At 34.7% G+C, this 23,287-nt stretch overlaps 2 protein-coding genes across 2 annotated transcripts in view; one reads left to right on the top strand and one right to left on the bottom strand.

Moving 5' to 3' along the window:
• Positions 1-38: 38 nt before the first annotated feature.
• On the top strand, positions 39-20,749 carry LOC149072887 (coiled-coil domain-containing protein 97). Its single transcript, XM_089246160.1, has 4 exons — positions 39-693; positions 6,386-6,513; positions 17,078-17,180; positions 20,228-20,749. Exons 1-4 carry the CDS (start codon positions 185-187, stop codon positions 20,307-20,309), a joined length of 822 nt encoding a protein of 273 aa, XP_089102286.1. The 5' UTR covers positions 39-184; the 3' UTR covers positions 20,310-20,749.
• The window catches only part of LOC149072886 (uncharacterized), a 24,223-nt gene continuing 21,532 nt past the window's right edge, over positions 20,597-23,287 (bottom strand). The window contains exon 10 of the mRNA XM_089246159.1: positions 20,597-20,919. Coding sequence (XP_089102285.1) covers positions 20,846-20,919 — 74 coding nt within the window. The 3' untranslated portion in view covers positions 20,597-20,845. The remainder of the gene's footprint in view (positions 20,920-23,287) is intronic.

Genomic DNA, 23,287 nt, shown 5'->3' with positions numbered 1-23,287 from the left:
GGAAAACGTCATTTGAAATTTAATTTGTTGCGTGTATGTTTATATTTTCGAATTTTTCATGTTTAGTTGCTGAATTTGTTGAGTTGTTTATGAGGTAATTGTAGAAACTGTGCGAGCTATGCTTTGTTGAACTCCAAAGTATTTTTATGCTGTAAAAACGAAAAAAAAAATATTTTATTCTATCATGGAATTGGAAGATCTTGTTGGAATAGATCTCAAAGAAAATATTATAAAAAATTTCAAGGAAAATATTTTGAAAGAAAACATATTATTTTCAGTAGCTCATGGAAAGGGATTCTTTAAAAGCCAGCAAATAAATGAAAGAGATCTTAATTTTGAAGAAAAAAGGGAGATTGCTAAGGATATTCTGGCAAAAAATCCCAGATTATTCCTCCAGAGGTATTGGAAAGACATAAAAGTAGATGATATATCTTATTTTGATGACATTAGCAATGACTATGAGGTTGATTTTTACTTGCAACAAATTCGCAAGTTCAGCAGTGAAAAGACTAGACGAGCGCAGTGCCAAAACCGAAGATTTGAAGCGCTGAAAAGGATGGTCAAAGAAGGAAGCTATTTTAGCTTTGAAGCAATGAGAGAAAGGAATCCTCTTTTATTTGAACAGCTGGTTGGATATTACATCTCTGATGAGAAGTGGTCTGAAATTTTTAAGAAAAAAAAGAAATATACAAGGTATTAAAAAATATTATTGAAAGCATTTGAAACATGATGAAATGGTGTCTTGAAAAAAAAATTGCCTAATCAGATGCTTTCCTGTTATAAAAAACGTGCTTTCGGTGTATTTTTTTGGGTAAGATTCTGTAAGCAAGGTTGTGGCGAGTTAGGCAATTTATTTTGTCTCTAAGAGATAAAGCCTTGACTTTTCAAAATTTTTCATTGGCAACAAGAATGTTTTTCAAGCCAACATGCAATACTTATCTATTTTATTGCCATTTCCAATAAGAATTGGAAATGGGAAAATCGCCAATTAGGCACAACCTCTTTTACAGAATTTTAGCCTTTTTCTTGTATTATTCATTTGTAGCATTTCTCCTGGGCAATTATAAAAAGATAAAGTTTACCACCCATTACCCACTCGTATTGAGAGATATCACTAGCTGATCAAGTCAAAATTTGTTTAAAACGTATACTCGCCTTGCAAAACACCCATAAACAAACTTATTTGTTATCTGAGATGTTATTGTATCTAGTTGAAGCCAGGTGTGGATCCAAGGCTATATGTTGCAGAGAATGAATTGGTGGGAGGAAAGGAGTATGTAATATATATACAGGGGGAATCCGACCTATTCTGCCAAACAAAAGGTGGTGATAGATGAGCCCGAGTGTATCATGAAACAACCTACCAACCTTGTCGAGCCGTTTTCGAGTTGTGAATTATCAGTTATGGAAAAAAAGTGTGAAGTCTGAAAAAAACCCAGATTTTTGTGAAGTTTCTGAGAGACCTACTTGCAAACTATGCACATATTTGGAAAGCGCAGAAAAGATCCTACAAGGTCACACCAATTTCATTGAAGTATCTGGATTTAATGGTGAGCTATAGGCTTGCCATTAAATCCAGCTGATTATTATTAACTCACCATCAAACTAGCTGAAAGATTGGTGAAGTTCAAAATTGAATTAGGGGCCGTTCAAGTATTACGTCATTATCGATGGGGGTTTCCGATTTGCTGACTTTTGATGACAAGGGGGGGGGGGGTCAAAAATGGCAAAAAATTTGCTTACGTAATACTTGAACGACCCCTTATCGCCAAAATTTTTAATTGTCAATTCCGCAAACACCCTTCTAGCAATACAATTGATCAAATTTGTTAATTCCACCAGCTTTAGAAAGAGCCTAGAATAAACCAAATAGGTCATCTAGTTTAGGAGAAATTTAGTTTGCAATACTTAACTTCACGTCAGGTTTCACTACACGTACACGCACATTCCCGCATGTACCGATTCGTTGGGTGTTCCGCGGGAGGGGGGGGGGTGCATGTGTGGTGTAGCAGTAGTAGGCAGGGCTCGGGGATCCATGATGTTCTTAAGTCAGCCACCTCGTTGGGCAATTTGCCTGTTGTGGCGTTGTATTTGTATTTGTATTAATACATCACTGAAATTTGTAATTTAAGTAGGTTTTGGTGACCGATCTTTCAGCTCGTGTAGCTCACCATTAAATATGGATATCCTGCAGATAGAGGCAGTGTCACCTTGTAGGATTTTTTATATAAAATCAAATTGAAACCAAAATCTGTAACTGCTAGTTCCGAGAATTTTTGTCGATTATCTACTTCGAGGAACTTTGGTTTCAATAATGTATATTATAAACAAGACTAAATTTCTCCAGAACCAGAAAACAGATATGGTTTATCATAAGCTGGTGGAATGGACAAGTTTTTTGGCAAATTTGACCGATTGTAGCTAGAAGGGTGTTTGCAGAATTGATTAAAAATTTTGGCGACAATTCAATTTTAAACTTTGCCAATCTTTCAGTGCTTGTAGCTCACTATTAAAATTTAATATTTTGATGAAATTGGTGTCACCATCTTATAGTATTTTTCCTGCTCTTTCCAAATGTGTGCTTAGTTTGCGTATAGGTCTTTCAGAAGCTTCACAAATTCTGGTTTTTCTAGATTTGATGCATTTTTTTCCCATAATCGATTATCCACCATAACTTGAAAATGGTTTGAGATAGGACAGTTGGGGGGGGGGGGTGTTTTATGATCCACTTCCTTATATACGGGGTGATTATAAAAAAACTATCCCGACATATGGGCCCCTAACTATCATACCATTCACAGAAACTGAATGAAATTTTGGCATAAGGTATTTTGAGGTATGCGCTCAAGAATGATATGGAAAACAACAGTGTCACTCTAACAGTTACGGTTACAGTGAGAAAATTTCAAAAATATCAAGTGGCAACACCAAGTTTTTTGTATTGGAATGCGATCTCCATACTGAAAAACACTAAATAGCGTTAAAATGGCACCTGTAGCACGAAAATCCCCGGAGCTAGGCAAGGAAAAAGTAAAAAGGACTTTGCCGTGCACCAGAGCATTAATGTTCGTTTCATTCGCCACACCGTTTCTTCGGCTGAGATCCCAGCCTGATTAGTCCTCCACAAGGTCATGTGGAAAATTTGTGAAACACAATAAAATGCTTTATTTTATTCTGCTTCTCTGTCCTTATTGGTTGTCCTCACTTTTAGCCTATCTACCGCCGGTGATTTTCATGCTACAGTTGCCGTTCGAACGCTATTTAGGGTTTTTCACAATGGAGATCACATTCCAATACAAAAAACTTGGTGTTGCCATTTGATATTTTCGAAATTTTCTCACTGTAACCGTAACTGTTAGAGTGACACTGTTGTTTTCCATATCATTCTTGAGCGCATACATCAAAATACCTTATGCCAAAATTTCATTCGGTTTCTGTGAATGGTATGATAGTTAGGGGCCCCATATGTCAGGATAGTTTTTTTATAATCACCCTGTATATAAATAGGAATAACCCTATATATATATATATATATATACCAGGTGTACAAGTATGAAATGCAGATTTTTTTTTTTTTAAAAACACGTTAAATTCGGAAGAATGATAAAAAAAGTGCTTTATTCAAAGTATGCTCTATTGCTTGTTATACATTTCCCCCATCTTTCCTGAAATTTGTGAATACCACGCCAGTAAAAATCTTCCCCTTTTGCTGCGAACCATTCATCGAGCTATTTTTTCACGTCTTCGTACGAACCAAAGCGTTGCTCAGAAAGTGCGTGACCCATAAATGCAAACAAGTGGTAATCGGAAGGAGCCAAGTCTGGTGAGTAAGCCGCATAGGGTAGAACTTCCAGCTGAGTGCTTCCAACGTGCCGCGAACCGCTTTTGCTGTATGTGATGGAACATTGACCATTGAACATTGTCAAGGAGCATTTCACGTTGTCATGGGGCATTGCAATTGGAAACAGCTTGTTGACTAACGCCCAATTGCTCTGCGAATTGTTTTTGTGTAGTATCATCTTCATCCAACAATGCTTCCAATTCCACATCTTCTTTTTTTTTTGGCGGTTTTTCATGTTCTTTGTCTACAACATCGAAGTCGCCACTTTTGAAAAACCGAAACCATCATTCACTCGTATCTTGCGATGGAGCATGTTCACCTGAGATATTTTACACGAGGGGACAGTACATGTACACCTGGCATCTTTAACCCATTTCTCGCGAGCACCCTGAGTGATCGATGCTCTGGTCCAAATTTGTGCTCGTGAGTACTTGATCAACGTTACAATTAAACACCTTGTGCAAATTGCATTCAAGTATTGAAATCATCCTGATTCATGCAATCACATGTCACACTTGCCGTAAGGGTGCTCTTTTGATGATGGGCACAAGCAGTGCTCGCAACTAGTAAAAGGTTGAAGACCTCTGATGTACACGTAAGTTTCACAACAAGTGCTCAAAGTTCTTACCATCCAGTTATGCACGTTTCATAACGGCGACGCATTGATTGTCGACCCCTTTCAAAAATACCTGGCATTTCGCTGACGCTTGCAGCTATGACAGATTCTTATGATGAGGTTGATGTCAGAGTCAATGGGTATCTCGTAGACCATGGCTTTTAGGGTCCCTCACAAGAAAAACCAGGCTATATAAATTGGGCGATTGTGGTGGCCATGAGACAGGTCCATCAGGATAACAGCACACTCAAGCGTGCATAACTGTGTCCATTAGCTACAGTACACTTTTGACAATGGTTGTGAAACTGCTGAAAACATTCAGCAAAAGCTTTCTTTGGAATCACCCGAAGAAACTTTGTCACTCTTGCTTGGATGTCTGGTACATCTTCAAAAAACATCTTCGACCCCCTTTAGCTGAGGGAACAAAAATAAGGCTGCAGAGGCCTTGCTAATCCCCAAATCATCTGCTATCATTACTAAAGTCATCCACCGATTAACCGCAAGCATCTGTCGCACTCATTCGATGTCTGGTGTTCTGCTTGTTAATGGTCAATTGAACATAGCTCATCACCAACAGTTTCCTTTCCGTCTAGGAAGTTTCAAACAGTCATAAACACACTTTCTCATCAACATTTCATGAGTTTCCTATGTATTAACCCTATCTTAAAGTAGCCTTCAGGCGAAACCAATCATCATAAAAATTCAAGCTCTGTCCTCTTCCACCTGAAGCGAAACATCCTGTAATGCGTCTATAAATATGGGTTTTCTTCCTCTTCCAGGATGAACAGCCAACGATCCCGTGGTTTCAAATTTCGTTTTCATACTCAAGGTTTTACCTGGATCTTTTTGAATCCTCCTCCAAGTCCGATATTTCCATAGAACAGTTACTGCAGAATTGCTGTTTTGGTAAAACAATTTGACCAAGAAAGCGAGATCTCTTAAACTTATCATTGTGAGCAGCAAACACATTGAGAAACAAGATCTCCGCAAATGTTTCTAGGCTTTATAACAGCTGCTACATGACATCACATAAATTTGCATGTTTACTACAGGTGTTCAAGTGAAATGCCCTGTGGTGGCGACATATGCAACTAGTTTTTCCTCCTGAAACAAAATCTCATCACTTCATGAAGTCCTCCACAAAATTTCACACTTTTCTGATGACTGGTTTCGCCTGTAGGCTACTTTAAGATAGGGTCTTTTATTTATGGATGTCCTGTATATTATTCATCTATGAACATCTTTTGCCTTTACTCTTACATGCTAGGTTAGCCCAGAGGTTCTCACTATTTCCACCAGCTGCACCCTTTTTACTAATCAATTCTTATCTGTGACTACCCAAAACAGTCCAACAAAGAATCGCAAAGATTCTTTAGAGTGACAATTTGTTAGCATGCTTTGGGAAACCATGGATAAGCGTTGATTAGTAAAAGGTTGGCAGTGCACAATTTGAGAACTCCTGGGTTAAAATGCTGAAAAATTTTAGTCCAAATATGCACTTATAATCATGTGTGTGAGCATTTTTTTATTATTAAAACTCTTAACAATCTGTTTTGAAAAAGTTAGAGTGTAATGGTCAGTTATCACAACCTCCACTGAATTTAGAAATTCTAATATGAAATTGAATACTTTTTATGTAGATCATGATTGTTTTTCCTCCTTCTAAGTCCCAGAATGTTTTGCATTGTTCTGAAATGAGCCCTCTGCTGACTGGAAATATTCTGCAGTAGAAATTCTCATAATAGTGTTTTCTACACTTTTCTTAAAATTCTTCCAGATTGTTCTGCAGTAACACTGATAGTTGTGTGACGTATATCACAAATTTCGGCATATTCTGCTTTGAGGCTTCCAAGTATTAAGGTCCATTCCCCCCACACATAAAAATATAGCTATATCATGTAATAACATAATTCCCAATATATTTATAGTTTTGCTGGCCTATTGATGGAATGTATGAATCGGAAATGTGTTGAAAATCTGAAGAGACACCAAGAAGATGAAGAAACGAGTATGATGGAAGAGGAAGATAGTGATGATTCTGAAGAAGAAATTCCAGGTATATGAATCAGCTTTATAGGTTGTAATTGAGAAAAAAAAATTTTCCAAATTTATTTGTAACTGAATTAGTGGTCAGCTAAGTGCAGCAAATACTGTCTTTGTACAACAATGAACAAAATCATTGTGCTTAAGTATAACTTTTTGATTAACATAATAAAAGGCTCATTCTGGCAAGAGTTTGTATTCAGACTGGCAATTTGTGTGTACAGAAATTGAGTGAAAGGTATCTTCAATCATTTTGAAACTTATCAAAATAACACTTAGTGGTTAAAAAATTAGTTGCAGGGGTGGGAACTCTGCGCCAATTGCGCCGCACTGCGCCAAAACTAATATCTTGCGCCATCCTGCTCCAATAGCGTATTTTCGTATTTTTCTGCGCCAAATAGCGAATTTTGCTTTAGTATGCCCGGAATTTCGGAAAGGACGCCAAAAATATTTTGGTTCCTGCTAGCCACGAAACGATTCTTTCCGAGAAGAGCGTGTTTTATTCCACTATACTCAAACTATCGGCACCTCATCGGGCTTTCCATCGCGAAACCCCGATATTATCCGTGATCGTGGAACTGAAGATGGTTTGCAATGTCTTTCAGCTTTAAAGTACAAATGCGAGTGTTTCCGTTTAAAAAAAAAAAGTCGCCACTGGAAGCAGTAGAAATTACTGTAGTCGATCGTCATTGTGTTAAATCCCGATGTTTCGTGAAAAAAAATTTCATTCCGGGAGTAAAAAGCGCATGTCCCATGTCCGCCGAATTACGAATTTTAGTTTAGAAACTTTGCCGAATAACGAGCGTTAAATCGTCAATCTCGCCAAATAACGAGTGTCGGATCGCCAATCTCGCCAAATAACGAGTGTCAGATCGCCAATCGCGCCAGATAATGAGTGCTGAATCGCCAAACATCGAGTTGATTCTTCCGAAATTCTCTCCCATTTTGCAACAATTTCTTTCCAAGTATAAAAAAATTGAAAACTTATAAAATTTTTTTTAGCTCATTTGAAGTGCTGCTGTTCAAAGCAGCAAATAGTGCCCTGAGTAAGCAAAAATAATCTTAAATAGACAGGTGCAAAAAAATTTTATGACAGCCGCTCTTTCAAACAAGGTGTCAAAAGCCTAAAACACCAGAAACAAAAATCAGGCTGACAAAAAGATGTTTGATAACAAAAGACAGTACAGTTTTATTTTGAAAAGGGTTGATCGTTAACGAAAATATTCTTGTTAATTTCACTGCTCCAATTTATAAATATCTGCTCCGAATCCCATATTTTGCTGCTCCAAATCCTGAATTTGCTGCTCCAAATCCTGAATTTGCTGCTCCAAAACTGCTCCGAATCCTGAATTTTGCTGCTCCGAAATGGACTTAGTCACTTCCCACCCCTGTTAGTTGCTAATAACTTTTTTTACCTAGTATGAACACAATACAACAGCATATGTATATACCAGACATGGCCAACCTAGGGCTTGCAAAAGCTTTCTTTAAAATCTAATCTTTTTATATAATTTTAAGTCATATTTTTGTTATCAGAGCAGTCTTGTAGCTGACATATATATTTGCTAAGGTGGATCTTTGGCTGTTTTGATGCGCAGCCCCACTAGGACACGCATCCTACATTTTTCAGCTGCATAATGTGCCCTATGTTAACAAGAACCCAAAATTGTTTTAGGGATGTTCAATTTTAATAATATCTATGCCCAGGTTGGTTTTTTTAATAATTAGGTGATTATCTCAAGTAATATCTCTTAACTAAATGAATTTCGTTTTTTAGCTTGAAAATTTTTTATCGTAAACCAGGAAGGTGAGGTCTAATGTTGCTGGGTGCCTGTGTTTATGCATGATCCTAAAATGTCCATATTGGGAAGGGGGTTTGTTGCTGTGTATATTCATGCCTCTGTTTGCGTGAGCATCACGGTAGACTGGTATCATGAGGTCAGGGGTTTGATCTCCACAGACAGCATAGTGGTGTGTGTGTTTGCAATCCGCAGAATAAAAAAACTTCAAACTTTTTTGAGACACTAATGCTGGCCTGTCTCCAATTTAAAATAATCTTGCTACATCAAGGAACAGACTTTTGCATAAATTAATACTGCACACAGAATAATATTCATTCATTACCAGTTTCATCTTTAAAGACATAGCAGTACCTGAACCACATACACATAAAACTTATATAAATGCACAGTTAAGTTCCCAATAATTAATATTCCCATACAGCCACATACAAGTATTTGTAGGTTCTTAGTTTTGCTAGGCATATGTTGCTACATAAATATAGAGAAAAAAAACTGTTGCAGAAATTTAAATTACATTAGTTACTAATATAAAGAGGCGAACTCCGAAAAAATATTGAGTAAAACATCACGGCAACCAAAATTGCGACTTCCAACAGCGACAGTCTTCTGGCATGTGTCTCGTTAAAAAACTCTTTTGGTACAATCTTTGGGCTTTCCTTGCTGTCCACAACCCATATATGTACTGCATGCCAGCCTTCTCCTGATTTATGTATGCATCTATCTCATCTGTGATTTCTAGCACAATGACTACAGTGAACAGCTTATTTAAGTGCATTTGCTGGGAAGTGCCCTTTAGCACTTTGCCACATGGGTTGTATGCCTATTTGATCTTGTCTAGTTGTGTTCTATCACCCTTCTCCAACATATGCATTATGAGTTTTGACACACCCTGTATGTGTACACCAATCGTTAGGTTATAAGGTTATGTTCGGGTCATTCCATGTCAGATCACCCAGCAATGAAACCCAGTCTCAGATTTCAATGATTTTTTTTTTTTATTTGTTGCTTTTACCATCCTTATTAACCATGTAAAATACTATTTGCATCTCAAACTTTTTGGGAAAAAAATGTTGAAATTTATTAAATAATGATACAGATGACTTTTCCTAGGCTCAGTTTTTAAGCAGCATTGTTTGAGAAAATAAATCATAACTTTTTCAATATATTCAAGTGAAATTTTCACAAAAGTGTTCACAAAAACATACAGAATATGAATAAAAATAATTCATACATTTACATTTGAAAATTTACATGCAAAAAAATTATGTAAACTGTTTTTATGGAATTTTTGTTCAAAAATAATACAATTTTTCGAACGTATTTTTAGAACAGAGGCACAGCATTTACCAAAGCAACCATTATTTTAAATTTCTCCAAAATATATGGAGTAAAAGACTGGAGAAAAAAATAATGGTTTTTTGATCATTAATATATTTATTCTGGCTCGCAACACAAAATTCATCTAATCTGGATGTCTCAGATTTCAAATCATTCAACTAGATACTGAAATGCAACCCATCATCCCAGATTCCAATTATTTTTTTATTGCTTCGACCATCCTTGTTGATGATGTAAAATTTCATGCACATAATCTCAAAAACGTTGAGAAGAAAAATGTTTTCTAACCCCACGAATGACGTTTCGTAGGCTAACCCCATTCAAGCAATATTTATGAAAATGTATCATAACTTTGCAGATTTTCAATACATTCAAGTGAAATTTTCACTAAAATGATCACAAACAATACAGATTGACTAGGAAAGAAAATTTAAACCTTAGAGCAAAAAGTCATTTAAATTTATTTTTGTAAAACAATTTTTTAAACACTTTTTTTGGATGCAAAACATGAATTTTCAATTTTATTATTAATTTAATCCTATTAATATATTAAGACTATAGAAGAGTAAACATTATTTTGACAGTTAATACATTTGAGTAACAAAACAATATGTATTCTTTATGGGCATTGTATAATATTTTATCATGTGTATATATTGTTTGTAATTTGTGTTAATTGCATTTTTAATTGGGTTGCTGTATTTTTGAAATCTATGACAACCATATTTTTATGGGCATCTTTTTATCAGCCACCTCGTTGGGCATTTTGCCTGTTGTGGCGTTGTATTTGTATTTGTATATGGCTACATTAATTATATTTGTACATTTTGACTTAATATAATGATTCATGCTTAATAAAAATAAATTTATATTTTATTTTTCATATACACTTATACATTTTTTCAGTATTCACTAAATTAAGTTTCATGAGTAGTTAATGCAATAATTCAAAACATTTAATAAATTTTAAAATTCTAAGATTAAATGGAATTCATGAAATAATTAGAAATGTTAATGCAGTGTGTCAAATCAAAGTTGGTGAAAAAAAAGGTTTTTGGGGTTTTAATTCATACTTAAAATTCATTTATTGTTGAATAAAATTATTTTTTAAATTAAATCTTCATGTTCAGATTCTTAGAAAAGTTCAAATTCCAAATTATTAAAAAAATATAGATCAGTTAAAAGTGAAATTAACTAAGTATTTCTTATGATGCAACAAAGGTGAACTTTTGTAATCTGGCATTATATTTTTACATAAAGAATTTTGTATTTGATAAATCCAGATAATATTAATCATATATATATATTTTTTGAAGTTTTTTAACATGCTTAATTATAAAGGTATTTTTTACCAAAACAGTATTAAAATTTTTTTTTAATTACTTTGATTTTTACAGCATACATTTTAATAAACATATATATATGATAAATATGAAATGGTTATATTTGTGTGAAAAAAAATTCTACATAATATTTAATACAGGTTTATAGATTTTTCCCAAGAAAAATTGCTGATAAAAATCTAGAATATGAGGCATCAAATCACAAAGAATGAAATATTTATCAGATGCAACCTGATTGTTGTAGCTGAGGTAGATAGAAGAGAGTAGAATTAAAACCTAATGTATATAGTGCCTGGTGATAGATGTGATGTTTCTTGTAATGATTGTAAAAAATAATAATTGCTTTTGTGAAGATATAAACTATGGCGCACTGGTCTTTGTCCTTCAGAAGGCAGCTGGTGTCTTATTTGATAAGACTTTATCATCCCAGCAGGTGATGATATAGTCACTGTTGCTGCTTCATTGAGAAAACTAAAAGAAAAGTGTTAGAACTAAACTGCCCCCACATACAAATGATGGAAGTCTTAATTATGATCTTGCCGAAAACAGAGAATGTGCTCCATAGAGTAGCCAACTCCAGGGTTAGCAAACTTTTCTTATAACACAATTTTCATTTGAGCTAAGTATTTTATACCATTTTGGAATTCAAAGTAAAATGTCAGAAAAGACACTTAAAATTTAGCAATGGAAAAGAAACAGTATCTCACTGTCATAAAAAGTGTTATGCAAAAGTGAAAAATGTGTTACCCATTACATCATTGGACATCAATCTTTTGATCTTGAGGAGTGGAAGCAAGTTCTGAACATTTATCTAGAGTTTATCATTATCATAGAGCTTTATTCTTAAAGTAGTATGAAATATACCCGAAGAAATAAATTTATCTCTACAGAACATAGAAGAGTCCCCAATTAAACTTCATAGGGTAGCTTCACAGTGCAAGTCAAACTATGCCAAAAAAAAAGTTGAATCTGCCTGTTACACTTTACAAACCTTTGATTTTAAAGAATTACCAGAAAATGAATCTCAAAGCACACTTAATGAAAATATTAAACAGAAAGCAAATGATATATGATAATTTTCATAGACTCAATTTAACCATCACAACAAGGGAAAAACTGCAAATTTTAACTCTGGCCCATTTCATAGAACAAGGCAAAAAATCTGTGAAGAGTTCAATGTCACTGAATATTTATTTATTTATTTATTTATACAATATTGTTGGCCCTTGGGCCTATACAAGAGGATGCGATTGAGAATGACAAAGATATTGTTTGATGTTGGATAAAAAACTAGTGATAGAGGGAGATTCAACAATAGAGCTTGGGAGTTTGTTCCATTCACCAATGGTATGAGGAAAGAAGCTGTATTTAAAGCAGTCAGTGGAAGCAAAAATAGGTTTTATTTTAAGGGAATGGTCGAGTCTTCTAGAGATGTAGGATGGTTTGGCTAAGATACCAGAAGTATCCATGTTGAACTGACCATGGAAAATTTTATAAAGCAATGTTAATCGAGAGATGAAACGAAGAGTAGAGAGAGGGAGGAGATGAAGTTCATTTTTAAGTTCGGACACAGAAATGAAAGATGACCAGCAGTCGTGAACAAATCGGGCGGATTTATTTTGAATAGATTCAAGTTTGTCTATATTACTGGAGGTGTAAGGGTCCCAGATTTCAGCGGCGTAGGAGAGGACGGGGGATATATAAGTTTGGTAACAGAGAAGTCTGATATCCCGAGTAGAGTGTTTAAGATTGCGGCGGAGGAAGAAAAGTTTGTTAAGACACTTCTGGTAAATGTAGTCGATGTGTTTGTTCCAACGTAGGTCGGCTGAAATAATGACACCAAGGTATTTGATATGTGAAACTTGGGATAACGGTAAATGATTGATGGAGTAGGAGTATTCAAGAGGAAGAAGTTTACGGGTAACTTTCATGTGAACCGTTTTTGAGATATTCATTGGCATTTGCCATACGGAACACCAGTCGGCGATGGAAGCCAGGTTATGTTGGAGAAGTTCTTGATCAGATTGATGGAGAATGATACGGTAAATTACACAGTCATCAGCAAAAAGTCTAGTGGTGCAGTTGAGGGATTGAGGAAGGTCATTGATATAAATTAGGAAAAGTAACGGGGAGAGGACCGATCCTTGAGGGGTCCCAGACTTTACGGAGGCGGATGACGAGTTATGATCATTAAAATGAACAAACTGTTTACGGTGTTTTAGGAAAGCCTCCACCCAATTAAGTAATTGAACGTTAAGGCCAAGGCGGGAGAGTTTGAGAAGAAGTTTATCGTGGGGAACTTTATCAAAGGCTTTAGAGAAATCTAGGAATACGACATCAGTTTGTAGGTTTTTATCAATGGCTTCAGAGAGGTCGTGGATGAAGAGGGCCAGTTGAGAGGTAGTAGAGAGAGATTGTCTAAAGCCGTGTTGGTTGGGGAAAAAGAAGCTGATGGAGTCTAAGTGGATACGGATTTCTTTTGCTACAATATGCTCGAAGATTTTACAGCAGGAGGAAGTGATTGCTATTGGCCTGAAGTTAAGGGGATTGGAAAGTGAACCCGTTTTGTGGATAGGAATAATTTTATTGATTTTTCAGTCGTTCGGGAGGGTAGCAGAATTTAGTGAAACATTGAACAGGATTAAAAGATAGTCGGCGACTTCATCAGCACAGAATTTAAGAATAGAATTTGGGATGTCGTCAGGGCCAACAGAATGGGGTTTCAGTTTTTTCAAAAGTTTTAGGATACCTTGTTTGGAGAAGGATATAGGGGGTGAGTTGTGGATAGAATCAAAAAAAGAGTATTGGGGAGGAGAGGGGTCTATTGAGAAAACCGAGCAGAAAGCTAAATTGAATTCGGTAGCCATCTCTGAAGGAGAAAATGTATATTTATTTGAACTTCTCAGGGAAGTGGGACCAACAGATTTAGGTCTAAGATAACTCCAGAATTTTGTTGGATTGGTTTTTAAGTAATGGGGTAGAGAATGAGAGAGGTATCTGGACTTTTGGACGGAAATGAGGTTTCTGAGGTCTCGGGTGGAGGCTGAAATTATGGATTTGAGTGAATTGGATTTGTTAGTTTTATATTTGAAGGCGATTCGGCGGATTTTCCTCTTTAAATGAATAATATCTCTGGTGATCCATGGATTAAAAAAAGACTTAGGAGAAACATTTTTAATTGGAACTGTAGTTAAGCATTTGTCTATAATACATTTAAAAGAGGTCCAGAGGGTGTGGATATTGTTAGAAGAGGATATGGATAAGAAATCATTGAAGTGAGAGCGAAAAATATTTTGCATAAGTGGATAATTTGTCTTGTTGAAATTACGTTTAGGGGCGAGTTTGAAGGATGGGATAGAGTGGCGGAGGGAAAAGTTAATGACTGGGATATTATGGTCGGAGCAACCCTCAAAGATGGAGGTGGAAAGGACTGAAATTCGATTGGAGGTAGCAATGAGATCTAAGGTAGAGCTGGAGTAGAGGGTGGTTCTTGTGGGTTCAAAAATGGATTGGACCAAGTTAAATTTAAGGAAGATATCTAGGACTTTGTTATTAATTCCGTGATTGCCGGACAGGGATTCCATATTTTTCCAGTCAATGCCGGGAAGATTCCAGTCTCCGGAGATAAGAATAGAATGTGTTTTATAAAATTTTTCAAGAATAATTTCCAGTTGTTCAAAAAGGTGGAAATCAGGAGAGGGAGGGAAATAGACAGAAAAGATGGCAAGTGGGGGACAGTTGGGTTGAAGCCATTCGGCTCCAACAATTTCGAGTTCGGAATCTAATAGAATTTCAGTTAAAGGGATAGATTTTTTGAAAATAAGTAAGACCCCGCCCCCCCGAGAGTTTCTATCCTTTCGAAAAGCATTGTAATCGGGTGGCAAAATTTCGGAATTAGAGATTGTATTATTTAGCCATGACTCTGTAACACCAAGAAAATGGGGATTATGGATGAGTAAGAATGATTCTAGAAAATCAGTTTTGTTTTTCAGGCTGCGAGTGTTAATAGTTCCCAACTGGTAGGTATTTTTTAATTTGGAGGTTGTGTAGACGGAAGGGTTGCTCGGGGGGAGTAGCCTAAAGGGGGTACCGAGGAAATATGGGAGGAGAGGGAGGGCATAGAAAGGTTCGAAGCAGTATGAGCGGGGAAGATGGGGCGGATATCATTAATATCGGGATCCCAGACATATTTGGTATTATTTATGAGTGCAAAATTGTGGATAAGTTTTACTTTAATGCCTTCGTCACGGTATTTTTGACTGGCTCTCCAAATTTGACCACGAAGCTTGCGTGTATCGAAAGAGAAATCTTCTGAGATAGATATGTTGCTGTTTTTAAGTTTCGAGGCATTTTTTAGAATCTCACTTTTTATTTTAAATTTGTTGAATTTTATTATGGTAAGTCTGGATCCGTGGGTCTTTTTGGAACCTAATCTGTGACAGCGGTCTATCTCACTAGGTGTAATATTTACGTCAAGGTGATCAGAACAGCATTGGATGATTTTGGATTCGAGGGTGGAGGAGGACTCGAAGTCAGATTCTTCAGGAATGTTTCGGAAAATCAAGTTATCCCGTCGAGAACGATCCTCAAGATCGATGACTTTATTGGTAAGGGAGGATTGGAGTTCAGAGAGATTAGAGGAGAGGTCGTAGACTTGGCTTTGGAGTTCCTCTACTGGGGAAAGTTTTTCCTCAACTGCACCAAGACGGTGGGATAGATCACTTAGCTGATGACTGAATGAGTCCTGTTTTTGGGTGAGGAGGGTAAGTTTGTCAAGAATGGCTACTTGGGTGTCTTGAATATTACGGAGAATGGATGAGTTATCCGAAAGAGTCGAAGATTCAGATGAAGGATTTGATCTATTTTGAGAGCGTGTTGGGGAGTGGCTGACCCTAGGCCCAGGGTTGGATTCGATATCTCCCGCCAGTAGAAGCAAGCTAGCCAAGTGGGTAAAAAGGACAAGAGGGAAAAAGGGAAGAGGTTTTGAATGGAGCAATTTTGAATGGTGGTAACAAGGACCGGAGCGAAAAGGGTTTTTCTTTAAAGCACACATATATTTTAAGTAAAAAATTGATGGTTGAGCAAAAAATAGAAACACACAGTACCTAATAATTTTAAACGTCGGATGCAGGATCGACACAAAGAATATTAAATTTATAAAGATTAAATAAGTTGGTATGAAAATGTGAAGAGCTGTGTGAAATATGCTGTGTGAAAAGCAGGAGAGCTTTTGTAAATGAAAAAGCAAAGGTGAGCCATTGTGTTTTTATTATAAAAAAAATCAAAAATTAAATTTTTCAATGATTTAAAATTTCATAAATAATATTGCTTGAATAGGGTTAGCCTAAGAGACGTTATTCGTGGGGTTAGAAAACTTTTCTCAAAAAGTTTTTGAGATATGTACATGAAATTTTGCATGGTCAACAAGGATGGTAGAAGCAATAAACAAAAAATAATTGGAATCTGGGATGATGGGTTACATTTCAGTATCTCGTTGAATGATTTGAAATTGGAGCTATCCAGTCTTATTTCGATGAATTTTGTGTTGCGAGCCAGAATATATTTTAACAGTCAAAAAACAATTATTTTTTTCTTCATATATTTTAGAGATTTAAAAGTTGTTCTGGTAACTGCTGTGCCTCTGGTCTAAAAATGTTAGAAATTTTTTTTTTTTTTTCTCTAACGAAAAATTCCACAAAAACAAAGTACATAATTTTGTTGCATGTGAATTTCCAACGTATGAATTATTTTTATTCATATTCTGTATGTTTTTGTGAACACTAGTGAAAATTTCACTTGAATATATTGAAAAAGTTATGATTTATTTTCTCAAACAATGCCGCTTAAAAATTGAGCCTAGGAAAAGTCATCTGTATAATTTTTTGATAAATGTCTTTTTTTCTCAAAAAGTTTTAGAGTTATTAACCATGTAAAATATTATTTGTATAAGGATGGTAAAAGCAACAAATAAAAAAAATCATTGAAATCTGAGACTGGGTTTCATTATGGCATTTTGCCAGGTGATTTGAAATGAAATGACCTGTTCACAATATCTTTATATGATTGAATTCTCATATAAACAATTTTTTTGTAGAAAGTCAAGTGCCTGAAGCAGAAAAGCAGCTGCTTCTTACTGAATTCATCAACATGATGTATGAAAGTTTCTTATCTGGTTCTGATGAAAACTTTGATTACAGGTGAGTTGCAAGTTTGTTGTTCGTTGGAAGGCAAGAAAAAAATTGCCAGAAAAAAATAGACCAGTATTTTTTCACTCTGTTTGGGAAACATTCCACTTATTGTATATTCAGGGCCATAGCCAGAAACTTCTTTCGGAGGCACCAATATTTCACAGTCTACGAAAGCGGTAGAACAATAGACTTAATCATGTTCATCAATATACAGGGTGTTTGTAAACTGTTTAGAAGAATTGAAAGAGCGATTGTAAATATTATTTGTCTTGATTGGTACTATGGAATCTATTGTTGCAATCCCACTCATGCCCGTATTCACAGAGAGTGTTTAAACTACAATTGCTGGCTAAAGGATTAGAGATTGTTTGAAAAGAAAAAAAAGTGTCAGAGCACAACTCAGGTCTATCACCATGTATGGGCGATTTACTATTTAGCGAGTTGTGCCGGAGGTGTACCTAACAGTCTGGGCGCATTGTAGTGTTATTGATTTTTCAGTGCTACCATCTATATTTCAGAAGTGAAGTGAGTGATGTGTTATGATTGAATTACATTTGTGATGTTTGTAGGTCTATTACGAGACTTTTTAATGGGGAGATCGACTCGCATTCGCGCCTTGAAGTTGGGAACCACAGAAAAGAGATTGACATTGGTTATAAAATTGTAAATTTAATCAATCTGCTTCGATCTCTAATCCTTTAACCAGCGATTGTAGGTTAAACGTTCTTGGTGAATATGGCCATCAAGAGTGTCAGAGAAGTGAAACTTGAAAACATGCCCAACAAGCACACTTGTTTGTGATGAAACCTGTAGACAGTGTGGAAGATTTCGTTGTAAGAATTCTTGTTGCAGTGGACAAGATCAGTATAACAGTCAGAGATTTCACGAGTCAGCCATTTACTAATGTCCAAAAGCGCTGTTGCACAGTTCACATCACTTCAAGCATTTCCTTTGACTCACTGATCTGCACGGGATTGAAATCAAAAATTGCATATTTTTTTCACTGTTGAAACTTCAACATAGACTGTTTACTTTACATTTTTCTGACACTGAGTGGGTTGCAACTATGGGTTTCATTTGTAAATATTGTCTTGATGGGTACTCTATATATCACCCCCTAATTTTTTTCTAAAGTTTCCAAACATTTCCTCACAAATTGTCTCTTCCACTAAGGCCTTGTAGTCGTTACATAATTTTAAATTCAATAAATGAACTGGTGTATGTGTATTTTTTCTACTTTAGTTGCCAGCAGGTCTGTGAACTATCTAGTTTCCAAAAGTCATTCAACTATTTTCACTGGTTTGCAAATGTAAAAAAAATTGAACACTGGCATATGGAACCTGTTGCTCATTAGTATCTCTATATTCATTGAAGCTCTAAGATTGTCAGATATTGATCAAAAACCTTATTCAAGGGTCATTATTATACTAATTATTTATTTAGAAAATTGGAGTGTATGCGCGTCATCTTCAAGACAAGACTTTCAATGCATGTGACTTGAACATTTTTTTATCCTCATTGTTTTTACATATTTGGCCCAGCTGCTGTTGTATGCTCAGCTTATATCTCTGCAACTGTTAACTTTAGAAACATGCTGTTTCTTAAAATAACATTTTTTAAGTCATATACATAAAAAAAATGAATAAATAACTTTTTATACAGTCCCCATATGTTGAAATACCCACTTAGTGAAATTTAGAATCTGCTTTAAAAATCATTAGCAAAAAAATATTTTCAAATGCAAAATCATTGTTTTGGTAACAATAAGTTATCAAAGTAAGTTGCAGTTTCCATTCATTGTCATCTGTTTCTCATTCCTTTTGGCAAAAATAAATGTATTTTCTATGAAAAAATGTAATTATTCAACCTTTTGTGAAGCAATATGTGAAGCAAACACCTGTTGTAAATGTCTCTTCGGCAGATATAGGAAGTATTTTGTGGGTTCAAACCTCTGGTCACATGAGAAATGCAAACGAATGAAAAGGTGGTTTTGTTGTAAAACATTTTGACTGGACAGCTATTAAAGCACAAAACTATTTTACTTCTTACAATGTCAATTACATTTTTTTACAAGACAGTGTGTGGTTCACTTATTGCAAAAACTTAATACTGAAAACTTTCATGTCAAATATCTCTTATTTCATTTAAAAATATAGAATTTTTGTAAACAACTTTTCAGAGCAAGATTTACATTTCACCAATTCTATCAAAGAGTCTACAACTCTAAAAAAAATCTAAAATTTTAATTAAATGCACGTCATTCGAAAAGTTTTGTAATTGTAAATTTTTTCTTCTTCTAAAGTCAAATTTGAGATATTCAGTATAGGAATATATAGGCTATCATTTTTTAAAAAAGGTCAGCAGCTTTTTTATTTATTGGCACAAGGGATCTGTGAAAGTTAAGAGCTTTTTTAAACCATAACATAGTGGTATTCTTTACACAAAATTTCTTTGCAATTACCATGGTATAAAGCATGTATGCATTCTTATGACAAGATCGTATGTGCCAACAGGCAAGTTTGCTTTTTTCCAGTCCAATTTTTCTGCAACTCGCATATTCTCTAGCTCTTATTTAAGTCAGGGAAAAAATTTACATGTAATCCATCTAGGGATCCTGGAAATCTAGGCGGACTTATCTGCCACCTTTGTGCGAAGTGAAACGTCAGTATTATTGCTATAGCCAATCTGCTTCTTGGGCATTTTTTAATGGTAATAGTAAATGAACATGATCTCCCTCCCACCAAATTTTATTTTAAGTCATGTAAAATGACTGAAATGCCCAAACAGCAGAGGAGCAAAAACAAAAAGACATGTCTTCCAACAATCAGAGCAGCCAAATTACGAGGTTGAAAGAAATCTAACATAGGATAAGAAAGGATCAATGCTATTGTGTTACTATAATTACATTCAAAGAAACATTTGTATTGTTATGAAATGTGTAACACGAGAATGTTAAATCATTTATGAAATTTGATCAGAAAATTGATCATATTAACATGTGAGTTTAGTGCTTTTTTCAAAGTATGCTTGTAAATATTATTTAATCTCAATTTCAGTGCTATTGATGAAAATGAAGAATTTGATTCGGTTCACGAGAGGGAGATAGATGAAGAAGAAAAGTATTTTGATGCTGACTAATTATCAGGAGAGATAATAAAGCAAGAGAGAGTCCTATTGTTCAAATTTTTTCCCTTTACTAAAAATTGTTTGAGTGAAACTTTTAGTACAGATGTTAATTTGTATTTGGTGTATAAATTTATGTACTATATGTTTAACTTTCATATATATATATGTTCATTTGCAATGTTTACAATAAATCATTGAAATAATAGTTTATGCGTGAAATATGAGAGAAAGAAAAGGTTTCAAATCGAGAAAACTAATTTTTCTCACATGGAAGTTTTAGGATAAAAGTTCAGTACGATTTGATAATTTCAGATTTTCATTGTAATTTTATTGGCCTTTACAAAATGAAGTTTCTTAAAAAAAACAATAAAATATGTGATTTTTTGAAACATATGCGAGAGAATATTTAAAACTTGTGTTTAAAACATAAAACTTAAAAAGAACAATGAAAATATTGAAATACCCCAAAATGTAAGTTTTTAGGGAAACTTCAGAAAACACACTTATATAAAAAACTATTCAAAGTATAAAAACAACTAAAATTGGTTTCAATGCTCCCTCTTCATTTCTGGCGACAAATGAACTGATGTATCAAATGAAGAATCATATGCATAGCTGCAGTCTGAAAAAGAAAAACCACTGAAAACAAAGGCTTTACATTAAAAAAAAATTCACTACAAATGCAGATCCTACTTTAATATGAAAAAAATTAGTAAAGCATTTTGAATTTTTTTTAATGTATGGAGTGTGTTTTCCTACTTAAGACTCTCAAATTTATGGTTCTCTAGGTCATAACAAAACGTGAGTGTAAGGGAATGAAACATGGTGTAGCTTAGCAGATAAAAGGGGAAAAAATTTGCATGAAGTTTTGATAATATTCTTTTTTGAAAGGTTCAATCCTTTGCATTCCAAATATTTTTGGCCCAGCACAACTTGTTTCTTACATTGAAAAATTTTCTCAACGATCATTCAATTATACCAAATGAGGGAGGAATATTTAACATGCTTCAGATCTGGCAAAACATTGAGTGTTAAACAGTCTCAGCCCTTTCCTGTGCATTTGTTTTTTGCCAAGAACATGTTCTCCAGCTCTCATTTTTGGTGGAGAATTTTTTTTATTACATGCAATTATCAAGTTTTAGAAAAGGAAATGCATATATTTTTTCTCACCTGATGATTTTATTATTTGCTTTATAGAGGTTACCATTATTTCCTGAACATAATCCGCTGCAGCTCATAATCTACACATGAGAATTTTGCTAATTTGATAGATAAAATTCCTCCAGTAATTTTCAGCTGCATTCAGTTTACAAAATATAATGTGCATGTTTCTGTTCATCGTGTGTTAAATAAAAAATTAACCTCTAACTTGAATATACATAAAATAAGAACTTTGGTAGACCTTGGGGTTGGCATTCTTGTAATGATCTGTATCGCCACTAACGAAATCTTAAAAGGTTTGTTAGCCTTGCTTTCAGTAAAGAGAAGGTTGTTGATCATTCTACTAGTAGTTCACCCACATATTTCTTATTTCAAGAGAACCACAACATGGTGAAACCTCGCTACAACAATACTCGATATAACAATAAATCACTCTACAATATTTTTTCAAATCTTGTTTTGGATGCTTGTTTTGTGCTGCCTCTCGATATAACGATAATCCCTCTGCAGTGATATTTTTCTTGGTTGGCAGAGTATCATTGTATTTACAGTGAAACCTCAATAAAATCATATAATCACAAAGATAAACAATGAAAAATAAATGAATCTGCAGTAGAAAAGCAAACATAGAATTCACATTTGTCAAGGAACATTTATATTGAACAAAGATATACATTTACTCTGACTTGATTACTCCTAGCAGGTCTAAAATAATCCATGAAAAGAAAATTAGACAAATTAAGAAAAAAAAAAATTTCAGACAGGTTGGAATGAAAATAAGGTCAGCAGATGAGTAGTCTACCAGTCTAGAATCTATATTACAACAATAATAGAACTATATGATACAATCCATCTGCATGTAAAATTTCTTTGTTACATAAATACAAAAAAAAATATGCTTTATATTGAACAATTATAAACCGACCTAAACCATAATAGGCTGTTGCTAAGAAAAATAATCCACAGAGAAACCCTTGTAGACCTACTGGAAGGACAGGCACGTCCCTTGAGGTCAAAAGTATATGTTGAATGTGTTTATGTATATGCTTGTATGTTATAATAAAAAAATAATAAAGATGATAGGCAGCAGTTTGTAATCTGCACTAAGAAATTAATGATATTTTTAAAAATACAATCCACAGATTATACATAGGAAACTAAATTAAAAGGTAGAAGTGGCACAACACACAAGGAAAAGCTTAGATGAGATTTAACATAGGATAGAATTAAGCCTGTTTTTAAAAACAGAACCTAGCTGACATGAATATCTTGTTAGCTAACTGAAACCATGCAAGAGATTGATTCTTAGTCCTAGAAGTTGCAATCAGAAGGTTATCTGAGATTCAATGTTGAAATGGGATTCGACCACAAACTTTAATCTGAATGCCGCAACTAAGGGAAAGCAGGGGGTTCTGGTGCTTCGGTGCAGGATCAGCACAAGTGCATTAAGTTTACTCTTTTTTTTTCATTTAAAATTATAGGGAGGGAGTGGCTCTGTGCAACAGAGGAAATTTTTATTCCTAGTTGCTTGTCATTGATATCTCACTGTTGCTTTACGCAATTGAATAAATAGCATAAGGAAAATAAATATTCTTATTAAATATTTCTTTCCAATCTGATTAGTAAGAAATTTGTATACAGTTCCTAAATTAGTAACATTGTGCTCCGAGTTCCACTTGAATATCATATCACGTGTCTCATCATATTCTAAAATGAAATCGTCAATCTGAATGGGGATGTGAAGTCCTGTTTGTCTTGTGTTTTTGATAAATTTTTAGAATTTATTACAGCAGATGAACTCTCATGTACATCAGTATTCCAATTTAAAA

The sequence above is a fragment of the Pholcus phalangioides genome, unplaced genomic scaffold (genome assembly GCF_987345545.1).
Source record: "Pholcus phalangioides strain wild (caught in Gottingen) unplaced genomic scaffold, Ppha-v1.0 ptg000017l_1, whole genome shotgun sequence".
NCBI lineage: Eukaryota > Metazoa > Arthropoda > Arachnida > Araneae > Pholcidae > Pholcus > Pholcus phalangioides.
Note: the sequence above shows the minus strand (reverse complement) of the source record. Positions and strands in the feature narration are given on the sequence as shown.

What these genes read in the sequence shown, in the direction of transcription:
- LOC149072887 (XM_089246160.1), top strand. Translation starts at nt 185, where the DNA reads ATGGAATTGGAAGATCTTGTTGGAATAGATCTCAAAGAAAATATTATA. An exon ending in TTCTGAAGAAGAAATTCCAG is followed by an intron (nt 6,514 to 17,077) that starts GTATATGAATCA and finishes ATTTTTTTGTAG; the next exon opens with AAAGTCAAGTGCCTGAAGCA. An exon ending in GATGAAAACTTTGATTACAG is followed by an intron (nt 17,181 to 20,227) that starts GTGAGTTGCAAG and finishes TCTCAATTTCAG; the next exon opens with TGCTATTGATGAAAATGAAG.